Here is a 16,393-nt window from a genome sequence, read left to right as displayed (position 1 = left end):
TTTATAAGACTTCCTTTAGAAGCTGTGGCCTTCTTTTTAGAATCTTGGGCTTTTTAGGTTCCTTCCTTTGAAAACTTTCTGTCAATCAAGTCTTACTCATGTTATCAAAACAACTAAACAAGTGCCTAGCCCATGTGGAAAGAGGGCCTTGACTTGCAGATAAAATGTCTCAAGTTCGATCATGACCCCCTCCAATATAATTTAAACTATCGATCGCTTGTACTGTTTTATTTATTTATTTATTTATAAAAAGAAGTGCAACCTTACTTTACATTTTGGAAAAGCCGAAATAAAATGTGCGTGCAGGTAGTAAGTACTAAGTAGTGCCTGGAACAAGAGAGAGTTTTTTCAGTGAGAGAGAAAGACGTCTTGTAAATCTTGTTCAATCTTGTGAAAACCCTCAGAGGCCTTAACCTCAAACCTAGCAGCAAACCACGTAAATGAATATTTTGTGGAATGGTTTGTATTTCCAAAATGAGGGCAAATTTACCTTATCAAATCCCTTGATGCAACTTTGCCTTTTTGAACCTACTTTCTCAATAAGATGACATGACATCGCACACAATTAACAAAGTGTTTTATTTAGGGAATTTGCCTCAGCCCAAGTAACTCATGTTTTATATGAGGCAAATGTTAGAGATAAAGAGCATATAAAATAAAAAATCATTTGCCTTATGGTCTTAGATAGAGCAGGGATTCTAATTCAACATGAAGTATCCGACAATGGTAGTGAGGATTGTGATCTTGGAAATCTTCAAATCTTATGGAGATCTCAAATTCTTGTGGCCATGCTTTGGTTTCTTCCTTTCTAAGCTCTCTGAATAAGTGCAAGCCATATCTATCTACTATGTCAGCTAACCATAAACTAATGCTCAAAGCACCAGGGTGAAAACTGGAAGCAGCACAAGGGTACAAGCGCTTGGCAAATATGAAGGTGCTTGACTCTCCAACATGAAAATTTTACTCACATTTCCCGACTCCTCTCTTACTTTTGTAACCTGGATAGTCCCATGGTGAAAACCTTTATTCTTTAACCAAAAACAAGCCAACCTCTTCTGTTAACTTCTCCATTTCCCAGTCAGTGAAAGGATATGAAGTCCTGTGGGTCACATGAATCTCTCCACTTCTAGTCAGCATCTCACTGGAACTCTTCAAGTATCCCATCACCAAATTTTGATGAAACCTGGAAATTCCAAAATCCATGATTTTAATCTAATGGACTTAGAAGATGGGCCTAGAGTCTAGGCTATTTGGGCCAGGCTGACCGGGTATACATGAAGCACGAGTGAGCTCAATTTAAATATGTCAGCTTGCTAAGCCACCTTTAGTTGTGACCATTGATCGATATAAGAAAACTTACATGCATGGTTTCGCTTCAACTTACCAGATTTTGGATTTCTTCTTTTCCGAACCATTCAACTGATCGGAATGAGGAAAATTAAATATTATTCGATCAAACTGCATCTTGATAAGGAGAGGGTGATAGTGCATGGTATGCACATCTGGCACATGGAATATTTTGCATCCCCTATTCTCTAATTCCCTCAAGTTTCTCAAACCTTTTGAATACTTCACCATTAATTCCTCTACAATTAGGATACAAATCAATTCAGTCAGAAACCCAAAATTTAAGCAGAAGCAGAAAAAAAAAAAGTAACTTTTCAGATTTGTTATATAAATATTAGAAGCAAATACCTTAATGAGGTAACTTTAATATCAAAGTATATTTCTTATAATCAGAATTGGTGAAACAGTCAAAGATGATCCAATTACCCCTGGAGTCGAGAGAAGCTGCAACCATGTTGGCAGCAGAGCCAAATGCTCTGGCTAAGCAAGCTGAAAAGGAGAAGTCTCCTTCTCCCACTAAGAGTATCTTATGAGAACTTCTGTAGTGCTTAATCCGTTTCTTCTCTTCCAACTTACTTGAAACTCGTCCCAATTCTTTAACTTCTGTTCATTTTCCGGGACTAAATTTATTCTAACATTTTCTCAAATGTAAAGAGTTGTAGGGTTGAGAGGCAACTGTTAGGCTCACCCTCAAATGTCTCACATTAAATTTTCCATGCATTCATTCCTTGTTTTCTTTCCCAGTCTGTTTATGTTCCATGTGTGCCACTGTTTATGTCCTGTCTCTTATACTTCAATCCCACATCGACGAGTAAAAGAGTTCATAACGCCTTATATACTTTTGCCCAACACAATGGGTTGGCCAAATTCAATAGAATCTGAAACAAAAACACACTCAAACTCTCTTGGGTCTGGCCATTTTTGTTTGCTGTATTTTATTTTTGTCTGCAACTTCCTTTTTGGAAATTCTAATACGACTACTTTTTTTTTTAGAAAATAAAAATAAATAAACATTAAAACAACAGGCATTTTACTGTTTTCTGGAAAACTTGTCGATTGATTTGCTACTCTTTTTTTTCCTTTTTTTTTTTGGGTAAAAGCATTGGTTCTAGTATTTATGGATGTAATTTTTAGCTGAAACCCTTCAAAACTTGCAACACCTAAAGTAAGATTGTAGTTCTTAAATGTTTTTCTTTCCAACTGCAATTGAGTGGGTATGTCAAAAAGATTCAACTTGGAGTAAACGCGCCCTAAATTTATTATAAAAATAAATAAAAAAATAAAACTCGTTCGGAACCTGAGGTCAAGGCCCAAAAATAAATAAAAGAATAAAACACAAAAGGCAAAAAAACATAAAACAACATTCATTAAAACTGTTAGATGAACAATGTTAAGATTCATGCTTTTCCTGATACCTGTAGCTGTAGTATAAAATACAAAGTAAAATATGCAAAGCGTATAGCCGCGCGGCTATACTCCTTAAATAAATATATATAAAATAAAAAATATATATATTTAAATAGTATAGCCGATCGGCTATATTGGCGTATAGCCGCACGGCTCTACGCTTTAAATAAAAAATATATATTTACTCTTTAAATATTGTAATATATTTAAAATCGTATAGCCGCACGGCTAGACGTTTTAAATATATATATATATATATATAATATAATTATTTTTTATATTTCATTCTCTAAATATATTTCCACCGCCACCTCCAGCGCTCAACAGCTCCGAAGAATCGAGCTCTCCTCTGCCCCCACCTCTTCTGTCACTGCTCAAGAGCCCCAATTCCGTTGGTAACTACTAATTGCAATCAATTTTCTGCCCCCACCTCTTCTCTCTTTTTGCCCCAGTCCCGGCCCAGGTAACCAAATTCTCTAATGCTCAGTTCCATTACCAAGTTCTCTAATTGACTACTTAGAAGTTTCATTAGCAAATGCCATGACTTTGAGAGCTTAGAGCCTTTAGAGGCTTTACACCCTTTATTAATTGTATACTTGCAGTTTATATCCCACCAGCCCCAAGGAAAGAGATGGCTTTATTTTTGAACAAGCTAGCTTCTCTGGTGCCTGGTCTCCATGCTGTCGACGTTGACGTCCCTCTCGAGAATTTGCACAAGGATGGGCTCAAGCGAAGAGGTTGGTTTGGGTAGAGAGTTCCATATAGGTCTGGCAGAAGCTTCAGATTTGGAGGCGGTATGGTTATTCTATTGCATGCATGAATTTTACTTATTTTATTGAACATAATGCTGATTTGCCGTAAACCATTTCCCCTTTTTTTGGTTTCTAACACATTTTGTTATTGTAAAACTTGCAGTGGGATGGTTTTGTCAACAATGATCGCTGCTGGGTTAGCTGAGGTATGATTGCAAGCTTTCTCTTTATACAACTTACAAGTTTTGTTGTTTTGAGTTTTTTATTTAGATGTAAAATTTTGTCACTAGTTAGCCAAAAATATATGTGAGATTTTTCAAAGGCATGTAGGGCACATTACCTGCCAAATCACACACACAGTGTTAAATATAGTTGACATAAACTTATGTGGCAACAGGAAAAGGATTTTAAGTAGGCAATAAACAGGACAATTTAAATCTCTATTACTCAATTGAATACTGCGTTTACATATTACATGGAATGGTTTAAAAGTTAAAACCAAACATATGAAACTGAAAGTGTGTATAATTCATTCCGGAACTTCCACGAACGGTAGCACATTTCGTAGCGAATATAAAACTTGATAGGCCTACTTTCTAGCTGAAGATGCACCCTAGATTTAGCTATATTCAGATGGTACAAACAAAGTAGTTGACATGCAAACAATCGTAATGTATGTTGAGACTTGTCAGTGTTGATCTAAATACCTCTGGAGTCGAATTGTCTGGCTAAGCAAAGTGCAAAAGAGAAGTCTCCTTCTCCCACTAATGCTTAATCTTCATTTCTTTAATTCTTAAACTTCAAATAAACTAAAACAAAGCATGATGTGGAGAAGATATTACATCTTAAAATCATCTAATCTTTAATTCTGTAATAAAAGATGGTTGAAAAAGTGTAGAAGAAGCTTTGTCCTGTCTCTTATACTTCAATCCCACATCGAAGAGGTAAAGGAGTTTATAACACTTTATATACTTTTGTCCAAAACGAGAGGTTAGCCAAATTCAAAAGAATCTGAATCAAAAAACACTCTCAAACTCTCTTGGATCTGGCTTTTTTTATTTGCTGTTTTTTTTTTCCTGCAACTTCCTTTTTGGAAATTCTAATACGACTACTCTTTTAGAAAATAAAAATAAATAAACATTTCAGTGCTATCTGGAATTGTCGATTGATTTGCTCTAGTGTTTTTTTTTTTTTTTTTTTTTGTTCAAGAAAAGCATTGGCTGTAGTATTTATGGATGTAACTTTTAGCTGAAACCCTTCAAAACTTGCAACTCCTAAAGTAAAGATTGTAGTTCTTAAATTTTTCTTTCCAACTCCTAAAGTAAAGATCGAGTGGGGATGTCAAAAAGATTCAAACTTGAGGTAAACCCGCCCTAAATTTATAAAATTAAAAATAAAAAACTCAATTGGAACATGAGGTCAAGGCCCGTAAATAAATAGAAGAATAAAACACAGAAGGCAAAAGAACTTAAAACAACATTCATTAAAACTTGAGGTATACCTGTAGCTGTAGTATAAAATACAAAGTAAAATATGTCAAAGATGTATTATATGATTTACTTCATTCACATTCACACTAGGTCCTCTCTCTCTCTCTCTCTCTCTCTCTGCAAATTCAAAATTTGAAAAGAATAAAAAATTTCGAACACTTTGTATCTTTTTGTTGGGGGAGGGTGGGGTTGCGGTTGCGGGTGGGTTGGGCTCTAGGTTCTGAGGCGGTGGGAGCAGGAGGAGGGGGTCTTGTGGGTGGTCATGGGGAAAGAGAAGTTTTTGGATGTCCTGAGAAGGGTTGGCTGGGGTTCTGGGTTCGATGGGAAAGCAAAGAGAGACCGAGAGTTGGCTCCTGGGGTTCTGGGTTCGATAGGAGAGAGAGAAAAAAAAAAAATATATATATATATATATATATATATTTAAAGAGATATTTAAAGAGTATCGCTGCTCAGCTATTTTAAATAAAAATATATATTTTAACAGTATCGCCGTTCGGCTATACCTTTTAAATAAAAGTATATACGTATAGCCGGGCGGCTACACTATTTAGATATTCGAATATATTTAAACAGTATAATCGCGCGGCTATACCGTTGCAATAAAATAATATTTTTAAACCGTATACTTGCAGATGCCATGACTTTGAGAGCTTAGAGCCCTTAGAGCCTTTAGACCCTTGATTAATTGTATACTTGCAGATCATATACCACCAGCACCAGGGAAAGAGATGGCCTTATTTTTGAACAAGCTAGCTTTTATGGTACCCCGTCTCCATGCTGTCGATGTTGACGTCCCTTTCGAAATTTTGCGCAAGGATGAGCACAAGCTTGAACGGGTTGCTTTGGGTAGAGAATTCCATATAAGTCTGGGAAAATCTGTTCCAATCCGAGTGCACCAGGTTGACTCCCTGTTCACAATGCTTCGGCAGAAGCTTCAGATTCAGAGGCGGTATGAACATAATTCTATTGCGTGCATGATTTTTACTTCTTTTATTGAACATAATGCTGATTTGCGGTAAACCATTTCCCCTTTTTTGGTTTCTAACACATTTTGTTATTGTAAAACAGGTGTTGGTATTGGAAGCAAGTGGGAGGTTTTTAGTTAACAATGATCACACCCGGACCTTTGTGTCGATAGAAGTTATTGCTGCTGGGTTAGCTGAGGTATGATTGCAAGCTCTCTCTTTATACAACTTACAAGTCATGTTGTTTTGAGTTTTTTATTTAGATGTAAAATTTTGTAACTAGTTAGCCAAAAACATGGGATTCTGAAACATTAATATCTTGCTTACTTGTTTTTTAGCTACATATGAAGATTTTTCAACTCCGACCATTTTAGATAACAAAGCAGATTCAAGCTGTTAATGAGGTGTATAAGCTTCACAATCTTCCTGAATTTTACAAGGTTAGCATTGGTTAATTGGAGCAAGTGATTTTGCATCAATTTTACTCTTACTCGGAAAAAAAGAATTCACAATATTGGATGTTGTTTATGGGATGGCAGTATCCAGGCCCTCATAACACGGAAAAACAGAGGCCTAAAGTCCATCATTATCAGGGAACCAATTGATTCAGTACGCACGCCTCACCTAACCTCATCACTATTGACTTTTATTTAAATGGCAAAGTTGCACAAGTGAAGAAAACCTTTCAATTGCGTTCAGATGTCTAATCATATTCTTGAACAGTCAGTATATATACAGAAGTCCCTTCCCTTGGTTATGTCACTATTCAGGGGAGGATATATGTATGGCAAAGAGGTTTCAAGTGGTAAAGGGGGGAACTATTGACGGCAATGCACTTCTTCTAATCAAGGGATCGATCCGAGGGTCATGCTTGCTTGCCATCGCCATTCCAGTGCAAAGGCATGTAGGGCACATTACCTGCCAAATCACACAGAGTGTTAAATATAGTAGACATATATCAGTCCTCAAACACCTGAAGCAGCTAGTCTTCGATATGTATGTATGATGAGCCAAATACACTTATGTGGCGACAGGAAAAGGATTTTAAGTAGGCAATACACATGACATTTTAAATCTCTATTACTCAATTGATTTCATATTACTCAATTGAATACTGCGTTTACATATTACATGGAATGGTTTAAAAGTTAAAACCAAATATATGAAACTGAAAGTGTGTACAATTCATTCCAGAACTTCCACGAACGTTGGCACATTTCATAGCGAATATAAAACTTGATAGGCATACTTTCTAGCTGAAGATGCACCCTAGATTTAGCTATATTCAGATAGTCCAAACAAAGTAGTTTACTTGCAAACAATGGTAATGAATGTCACTTGCTTAACAGAAACATAAGCTCATTCTCATTTGACGTATTGGCCCTGAAAAAGATTTAGGCTCATGCAAGTCGCTTGCTCATTGTAGTATTAAAAATCACAAAAAATTTAAATCAAAGAAAACAAAGTTCATATGCAGGGGCTTACCGTTGCATGCGAGGACCATTAATTCCAGAATATCCAGACCATGGACCTGAAGTAGTAATGCCAAGGTGGAAACCAGAAGTGGTGGAATGGCACAACAGCTTGGCAAATTTGAAGGTGCTACACATTCCAACAGGAAACGTTTGATCACACATCCCAGCTCCTCTCTTATTTTCATAACCTGGATAATCCCATGGTGAGAACTGTTCTTCATGAACCAGATATAACCCAACCTTTCGTGCTAACTCCACTATTTTTCATTCACTGTATGGAAATTTTGTCTTGTGTGTCACATGAATTTCTCCTATTGCGGTCAGCATTTCGCGTGCATTCTGGAGGAATCCCCTGATCAAATCCTGATGAAACCTGAAAATGCATGAATTTCATTTAGAATTCAAAATCCTCTGTTTACATTTTTTTTGGTAGTGTTCTGGTTAAGTTCAAAACTACATTGTTTCAGTTCTTCAATAAGGAACACATTATGAACGCAAAATACCATAGAGCATATACCATGATCTTTAAAGGGGATGCATATATGGATTTGTTTTAACTTACCAAATTTGGAACCTGTTGTGTTCAGAAGAAAAGGGACCATGCAAGTAACCAGCGTGAGGAAAATTATAGATTATGCGATCAAAGCGTATGCTAATTAACAAAGGGTGTCGGCTCATGCTGTGGACATCCACCTCATGCAATATTATGCATCCCTTGGCCTCTAATTCCTCCACATTGCTCATAGCTTCTGAATACTTCAGCATCAAAGACTCTACAATTAGAATGCAAAGGATTCAATAAGGAACCCTCTATTTTTTTTTTTTAATAAAATAAAAGATTGCATCTTTGGGCCCTTTTATCTATTACTTAACCATTAATGACCCTACAATTAGGATGCAAAGGATTTCAATCATAATTCAGAAACCCTCTATCTATCTTTTCACCATCAAAGACTCTACAATCAGCATGCAAACTATTTCAATCAGGAACTTTCTAGGCTTTTCTATTTGAAAGACAACATCTTTGGTCCCCTCTATCTATTATTTCCTTTGGGTCATTACCAAAATGTGAAGTTTAAAACCAAATACAAAACCAGTTGGTTGTTTTTATTAAAATTTCAAACGGGGTTGCTTGAAAACCAAGGAATTGGGCATAAATAATGAGTAAAAGTGGACGTACTTGGACGTTGACACAAGTCAATGGTGATTCAAAAGTTACCTCTGGAGTCGAGAGAAGTCGCAACCATGTTGATAGCCAATCCAAAAGCTCTAGCTAAGCAAACAGCAAAAGAGAAGTCTCCTTCTCCCACTAAGAGTATCTTCTGATCGCTGCTGTAATGCTTAATCTTTCTCTTATAGCTAAACACTTCCATTGTGATTTGGTTCTCTCTTCTTCGTCAACTTTCTCAGAATTCCTTGACTTGCTATTATTTTTCTCTTTTGGGACTTCAAACAGTACGAACTTCAAGGAAATTCTTAATTGCAACTCCTAAAGTAAGATTGTAGTTCTTAAATGTTTTTCTTTCCCACTGCAATTGAGTGGGGATGTCAAAAAGATTCAACTTGAGGTAAACCCACCCTAAATTTATAAAAATAAAAATAAAAAACTCGATCGGAACATGAGGTCATGGGGAAAGAGAAGTATTTGGGGTCTTGAGAAGGTTGGCTGGGGTTCTGGGTTCGATGGGAAAGCAAAGAGAGACCCAGAGTTGGCTAGGGTTATGGGTTCGATAGGAGAGAGAAATATATATATATATATATAACGCGTACAGCCGAACGGCTATACTCTTTAAATAAAAATATATATTCAAAGCGTATAGCCGACCGGCTATACCCCTTTAAATAAAAGAAATATATTTTAAGCGTATAGCCGCGCAGCTATACTAGTTAGATAAAATATATATATTTAAAGTGTACAGCCGTGCGGCTATACCTTTTTTAATACGTCCGCTCGGCTATACTCGTTAAATAAAAAAATATAGTTAAACCGTATATCCGTGCGGCTATACTATTTAAATATTCGAATATATTTAAACAGTATAGCCGTTCGGCTATACCCTTGCAATAAAAAAATATATTTAATCCGTATAGCCGCACGTCTATACACCTGCAATAAAAAAAAATATTTAACAAGTACTGGATATACTTTTTAAATAAATATATATATATATATATATTTAAAAAGTATAGCCGTGATACATTTTTAATAAATATATATATATATATATTTAAGAGTATAGCCGCATGGATATACTATTTTTAATATATATATATATATATATATATATTTCTACCGCCACATCCAGAGCTCAAAAGCTCAAGAATCGAGCTCTCCTCTCTACTTCCTCACACGCTCAACAGCCCCAATTCCGTTGGTAACTACTAATTGCAATCAATTTTCTATATTTTTGCCTTCTTTTGGTATGGTTTTGAAAAGAGGAAACTGGAAGCAGTGAGAAGGGTACAATCGCTTGGAAAATTTGAAGGTGCTGCACTTTCCAACAGGAAAAGTCTGGTCACATATCCCAGCGCCTCTCTTATTCTGATAACTGGATAATCCCATACTGAGAAAATCTCTTTATTGACTAAAGATAGCCCAACCTCTTGTACCAACTTCACTATGTTCCATTCACTGAAAGGAAAAGCTGTCTTGTGTGTCACATGAACTTCTCCTGTTCAGTCAGCACTTCTCGAGCACTCTTGAAGTATGCCTTCACCAAATTTTGCTTGTCCCTGATGTAGAACAGCCCGTGGGTTTAGAGTAAATAGCCTTTAGGTTTAGAGTAAACACTAGAGCAAGAGAGCAGGGAAGAAATAAGGGATCGAAGAGAAGAATTAGAGATCGAAGAGACGAAGGGAAAGGGAAGGAATCAGAGAGTTTAAAGTAAGGAAGTTTATCATTAATCAAGTCTGCCTTAAAAGATTACAAACAGCTCTATTTATAGAGACAAAACCCTTTTTAGCCTAGGACAAGGAAAAGTAATCTTTAAGAAATAGGAAAGCAAATGAACTAATAAGAGATCCTTTAACAAGAAGGAATCTTTAAGAAATAGGAAAGCAAATTAGCTAATAAGAAATCCTTTACCAAGAAGGAACCTTTTAAGAGTTAGGAGAACTAATAATAGGAAAACTAATCCAAGTAGAATAAGGAAAACTAATAATATGCATTCTGCATCATTCTCCCCCATCGAAAAAGAACTCGACACCGGCGAGTAAACCAAGACTAAGGATGACGACGACGTTTGTAAGTATGGATGATGGGAGGACGGGATGCAGCCAAATCAAGATCATGAAGAGCATCCTGATAATTGTGCAGAAGAGTGGGATCCAATGGCGAAATTCAGCTCAGTAATCCAAGTATCCTCGAGCGTGTCTTCCAACCCAACGAACTGATAACGGTAGAACCTCCAGTGAGACGAGGCCACAACTTCATGATCCAAGACGTCCTCAATCTGATCTGTAATGGCAGAACTAGTAGCAGGAAGACGCGGCACCATAGAAGGAGCGGAACCCTGAGCAGCATCCATAGAAATAGGTGGAGAAAAGGTTCCCCGATAAGGAGTTAAATCAGAAACATTGAAAATGGGACTTATATGCATATCTGCAGGCAACTCAAGCAAGTAAGCGTTGGAGCCAAGCTTTCTAATGATACGATAAGGACCCATCGAACGAGCATGAAGCTTCTTAAAAGATTGCTTAGGAAAACGCTCAGGACAAATACGCACCATAACAAAATCCCCTTCCTGAAACTCTTGTTGACGACGATGAACATTGGCTGCTAGTTTATAAGTGTCGGTGTGCATGGATATCTGCCTACGGACATCATCATGTAGTTGCCTAATATGTTCAGCAAATGACGTAGCAGAATCTGATGCGCGGGCAGCCACAGGAAGAGCAACTAAATCAACAGGTGATCGGGGAGAAAACCCATGAACAACCTCAAAAGGACTCTTACGGTACTTGATTAACTGAGTTGTTATAAGCAAACTCAGCCACAGGCAATAAAAGATCCCAATTACCAGGTTTATCCCCAACTAAACAGCGGAGTAAATCACCAAGACTGCGATTAACCACCTCAGTTTGACCATCTGTTTGGGGATGGAAAGCAGAAGAAAACTTCAAAGTAGTACCGAAGAGCTTCCACAAAGTCTTCCAAAAATAACTAACAAATTTGACGTCGCGATCAGAAATAATGGAGACGGGGAGCCCATGCAAACGGACTACTTCCTTAAAGAATAACTTGGCCACATAAGAAGCATCAGTATTTTTAGCACAAGGCAGAAAATGTGCCATTTTGGAGAAACGATCAACTACGACAAAAATAGAGTCATAGCCACGACTAGTCTTAGGTAAGCCAAGCACGAAATCCATACTAAGATCCTTCCATGGGGCATGAGGTATCGGCAAAGGGGTATATAAACCTGTGTTACGTTTGCGAGCTTTAGCTAGCTGGCATGTACGACATTGGGAAATGAGATGAGCAACATCACGTTTTAACGACGGCCAATAGAAACGATCTTCCACCAAGGCAATAGTCTTGTCTTTGCCAAAATGTCCTGCGAGGCCGCCACCATGTAGTTCCCAAACAAGGAATTCACGGAGAGATGTACGGGGAATACATAATTGTGTTCCTCGAAATAGGAACCCATCCCTCATAATAAAGTCCACATATTCGCGACGGTTACCATTGGAAACTTCATGAAAAATAATCCCAAAATCTGGACAAGACGAATACTCAGTCTTAATACGATCAAACCCGGTTACCTGAACTGTCATTGTGTGCAAAATACTAGCCATGCGACTAAGGGCATCGGCTGCCTTATTGTCAATGCCTGGACGGTGTCGTAAAACAAATGTAAAGATCTGGAGATATTCGGACCACTTAACATGTCGACTGCTAATGGTGCGTTGAGAGTGCAGATATTTCAAAGCTTGATGATCCGAATACAACACAAATTCGTTCGGCAGTAGGTAATATTGCCAATACCGAAGTGCTTGTACCACAGCATAAAACTCCTTATCATAAGTAGAATAACGCTGCTTTGCTTCATTAAGTTTCTCACTAAAGTATGCTATGGGATGTCCTTCTTGGCTAAGCACACCACCAATCCCAACTCCGGAAGCGTCACATGCGACTTCAAAGACTTTAGTCAAATCAGGATGTCGAAGAACAGGTGCTTGCGTCATCTTCTGCTTCAAAATTGTAAAGGCCTTGGCAGCCGCAGAGGTCCAAAGAAAAGCACCTTGTTTCATACAATCAGTTATTGGTGCCATAAGAGTACTGAACCCTGGAATAAAACGTCGATAAAAAGAGGCAAGACCATGAAAACTGCGTGCCTCTCAGAGTCGTGGGTGTTGGCCAACCAAGTAATAGCCTCCACCTTGGCAGGATCTGTGCTAACCCCAGAGAGAAATATTGAACCCCAAGAATAAAACTTGTGGTTGAAGAAACGAACATTTTTTTAAGTTGGCATAAAGTTTTTCCTTTCGTAAAGTAAGGAATATCGTCCTAAGATGTTGAAGATGTTCCTCATGAGAGTGGCTGTATATAAGTATGTCATCGAAATAAACTACCAGAAATTTACCAATATAAGGTCGTAACACATGAGTCATCACCCTCATGAACGTGCTGGGTGCATTGGACATGCCAAAGGGCATAACAAGCCACTCATATAAGCCATCAGGGGTTTTAAACGCGGTTTTCCACTCATCTCCTTCCCGAATGCGGATCTGATGGTAGCCACTGCGAAGATCTATCTTAGAAAACCATTGGGAACCAGCCAAGTCATCCAACATATCCTCAAGTCGCGGTATGGGGAAACGATACTTAACTGTAATTTTATTTACGGCACGACTATCCACACACATTCGCCAGAGCCATCTTTTTAGGGTAAGGAGAACTGGAACAGCACAAGGACTTAAACTATGACGAATGAAGCCCTTAGCCAGCAATCCCTGAATTTGTCGATTCAATTCTGCTCGTTCAGGTGGATTCATACGATAATGGGGAAGATTAGGAATTTGCGAACCAGGAACAAGGTCAATGGCATGCTGAATCTCTCTTGCTGGCGGTAAGTCATCCGTAAGTCATCGTATGACATCGAGAATTCAGTGAGGAGTTGTTGTATGGGTTCGACAAGTGGAGTGGGGTGCAATCAGATGCCGGTTTAAGCAAGAGAGCAAAGACCACGCCAGTGTCTTGCAGTTCATGGGCAAAGTCTACAGGTGATAAAATACTCAACCGATGCTTATAAGCCTTCTCTGTAGGTGACAGTGTTGGTTGAACATCTTTAGTTGGTTTGATGGCCGGATTGGAAGGCTTTAGTGTTATGTTCTTTCCCTCATGTTGAAAAGTATAGGTGTTCTCCCTGCCGCAACTTTTCACATGGTGGTCATAAAGCCAAGGCCGGCCTAGTAGCACATGTGCAACACTCATGGGTAGGATATCACAATAAAGTTGCTCATGACAAGTACCCAATTGGAGAGGAACAAGACATCTTTCGGTAACAGGTAACCTGGTTTTATCTACCCAGCCAACATGAAAAGGATGGGGGTGTGGCTCAGCCCGAAGTTGAAGGCGATCGACAGCAGTTTTAGAAATAACATTCAACGTACTTCCCCCATCAATAACTAGTTGGCATCTACTGTTACCGCAAGGGACATAAGTTTGAAAGATACTTGTGCGCTTCCATGAATCAGGAGGTGGAGATGTAGGTGCTGAATAAATACAACGCATAACACTCAGTTGGTGAAACGCCTCCTCCTCATAACAATTGTCAAGTTCTGGGTCATAAACAGGTTCAAGGGGCTCCACATATTCGTCCTCACAAGAGTCCTCATTGAGGGAGCCAAGGGTTAAAGTTCTGTGGGGACAACGAGAGGCGATGTGGCCCTTAGCATGGCAACGATAACATTCGATGTGAGCAGCCGTGGATGGGACTGGTCCTTTTTCATTGCGGGTATCGTAGGAGCAGTGGGCCGGAGACGCCATATTTAGAGCTAGGAGTACTACGGTTTGGAGTAGGAGTGGAAGAGTGCCCAAGATGGCTGTATATCTACGTTGTGGACGCAAAAAGGTTTCAGCTTCCAATGCGTGGCAATATGCATCTTCCAAAGTATGCGGACGGAACCGCCGAACTTCACGTTTGATATCATCTCGAAGACCATGGATAAAGCGAGACACAGTGATGTCGGGTTCTTCACGAATCCCCGCACGTATCTGGTGTTCAACAAAACGAGCATGGAATTCAGTAACGGTCAAACTTCCTTGTGAAAGGGTCCATAATTGGTCATACAATTGATGGCGATAAAAGGTGGGAAGATATTGTTCGCGAAGCTTTAATTTCATCTCGTCCCAGAGAGTCACAGGTGGCTGTCCAAATTGGTAGAGTTTTGCTTCCACAGAATTCCAATATTGTCTAGCGGCTCCTTGTAGCGTCATCTTACCAATGCGAAGTTTATGAGCATCTGTCAAGTCGTACCAGGCAAAGTAATCTTCCATGGCTTGAACCCAATCAAGAAACATCGTAGGATCCCCACGACCATCAAAAGTAGGGGCGGTAGGCTTGATGTGGCGGATGACATCGTTGTCAAAATGGCGATGAGTGGCTTGATCATGTGGAACGGGTGGCATGGTATGAGCCTGAGTAGTCACGGGAGGAGGGCCCGTTGTATGTTGGGTATAATGGGGCGGTGGCAGAGACCCAGAAGAAAAGAGGGGCTCCAATTGAGCCTTGGGCGCATCAGCGAGAGCCCAGGTGAGCCATGCGACATGCCGTATGGCACAGCTTTGAGTTTTTGATCCACCGGTGGATTGGGCAGAAGGCCACTCGTTGGTGTTGGCGTAGATGAACTTGAGAGCACCGCGGAGGTAGAAGGGTCAGCACGTCCAGCCCGAAAGTGATTGATAAGCAACTGAACGGAGTCTTGGAGTTTGGTGATGGCAAGGTCCGTCTGCGCACGATGTGTGTGAGCCTGTACCAACTCGTCTTTGAAGTCAACGCTGAGTTTGGAGAGTTGGGTTTCCATGCCAGCGATATCGTCAGAAACTTTGTCGCGGAACGCATGAAATTGTTCTGCAAGGCTGGCCACGGTTTGGGGTGCCATGGTAGAGAGAAAACGCAAACGAAAGTGAGGGAAGGCTCTGATTACCAATTGATGTAGAACAGCCCGTGGGTTTAGAGTAAATAGCCTTTAGGTTTAGAGTAAACACTAGAGCAAGAGAGCAGGGAAGAAATAAGGGATCGAAGAGAAGAATTAGAGATCGAAGAGACGAAGGGAAAGGGAAGGAATCAGAGAGTTTAAAGTAAGGAAGTTTATCATTAATCAAGTCTGCCTTAAAAGATTACAAACAGCTCTATTTATAGAGACAAAACCCTTTTTAGCCTAGGACAAGGAAAAGTAATCTTTAAGAAATAGGAAAGCAAATGAACTAATAAGAGATCCTTTAACAAGAAGGAATCTTTAAGAAATAGGAAAGCAAATTAGCTAATAAGAAATCCTTTACCAAGAAGGAACCTTTTAAGAGTTAGGAGAACTAATAATAGGAAAACTAATCCAAGTAGAATAAGGAAAACTAATAATATGCATTCTGCATCAGTCCCACGTCGACAAGCTGACACTTTATATCTCTCCGTTCAACACAATGATTCGGCCAAGTTCACTAGAATCTGAATCACAAAAACTCTCAAACTTTCCCGGTCCTGGCCATTTTTGTTTGCTGTACACCGGGATGTTTTTTTGGAAACTCTAATACGACTGACTCATTTTAAAATAAATAAATAAATAAACATTAAAACAACAGACATTTTACTGCTGTCTAGAATTGTCGATTGAATTAGTTAGTTTTTTTTTTTACCGGCAAAGGAGCATTTGCTCTAGTATTTTTGGAGGAACCCTTTAGTTGAATTGAAACCCTTCGGAACTCCTAAAGTAAGATGGTAGTTCTTACATGTTTT

General features: G+C 39.0%; 1 protein-coding gene, 1 long non-coding RNA gene and 2 pseudogenes across 3 annotated transcripts; 1 reads left to right on the top strand and 3 right to left on the bottom strand.

Annotated features, from left to right (window-relative positions):
* Window positions 1-511: 511 nt before the first annotated feature.
* On the bottom strand, window positions 512-3,247 carry LOC103325795 (uncharacterized protein At4g26485-like; annotated as a pseudogene).
* A 2,161-nt stretch (window positions 3,248-5,408) lies between these two features.
* On the top strand, window positions 5,409-7,068 carry LOC148918677 (uncharacterized). 2 transcript variants are annotated; one of them, XR_016125240.1, is made up of 4 exons: window positions 5,409-5,945; window positions 6,065-6,160; window positions 6,300-6,401; window positions 6,501-7,068. It is a non-coding gene; the product is annotated as an uncharacterized LOC148918677 (long non-coding RNA). The 2 variants fall into 2 exon arrangements; XR_016125239.1 differs by having other exon boundaries at window positions 5,410-5,945; window positions 6,300-7,068.
* LOC103325729 (uncharacterized protein At4g26485-like) lies at window positions 6,634-9,175 on the bottom strand. Its single transcript, XM_008227912.3, has 4 exons — window positions 8,656-9,175; window positions 7,999-8,209; window positions 7,447-7,809; window positions 6,634-6,879 (listed from the first exon to the last, which is right to left on the bottom strand). The coding sequence occupies exons 1-3, from the start codon at window positions 8,807-8,809 to the stop codon at window positions 7,701-7,703; spliced, it is 474 nt and encodes a 157-aa protein (XP_008226134.2). The 5' UTR covers window positions 8,810-9,175; the 3' UTR covers window positions 6,634-6,879; window positions 7,447-7,700.
* A 3,658-nt stretch (window positions 9,176-12,833) lies between these two features.
* LOC148918676 (uncharacterized) lies at window positions 12,834-16,028 on the bottom strand (annotated as a pseudogene).
* Window positions 16,029-16,393: the final 365 nt, after the last annotated feature.

The sequence above is a fragment of the Prunus mume genome, linkage group LG3 (assembly GCF_029339155.1).
Source record: "Prunus mume cultivar Tortuosa linkage group LG3, ASM2933915v1, whole genome shotgun sequence".
Lineage (NCBI taxonomy): Eukaryota > Viridiplantae > Streptophyta > Magnoliopsida > Rosales > Rosaceae > Prunus > Prunus mume.
This window is presented reverse-complemented; position numbering and strand designations above follow the sequence as displayed.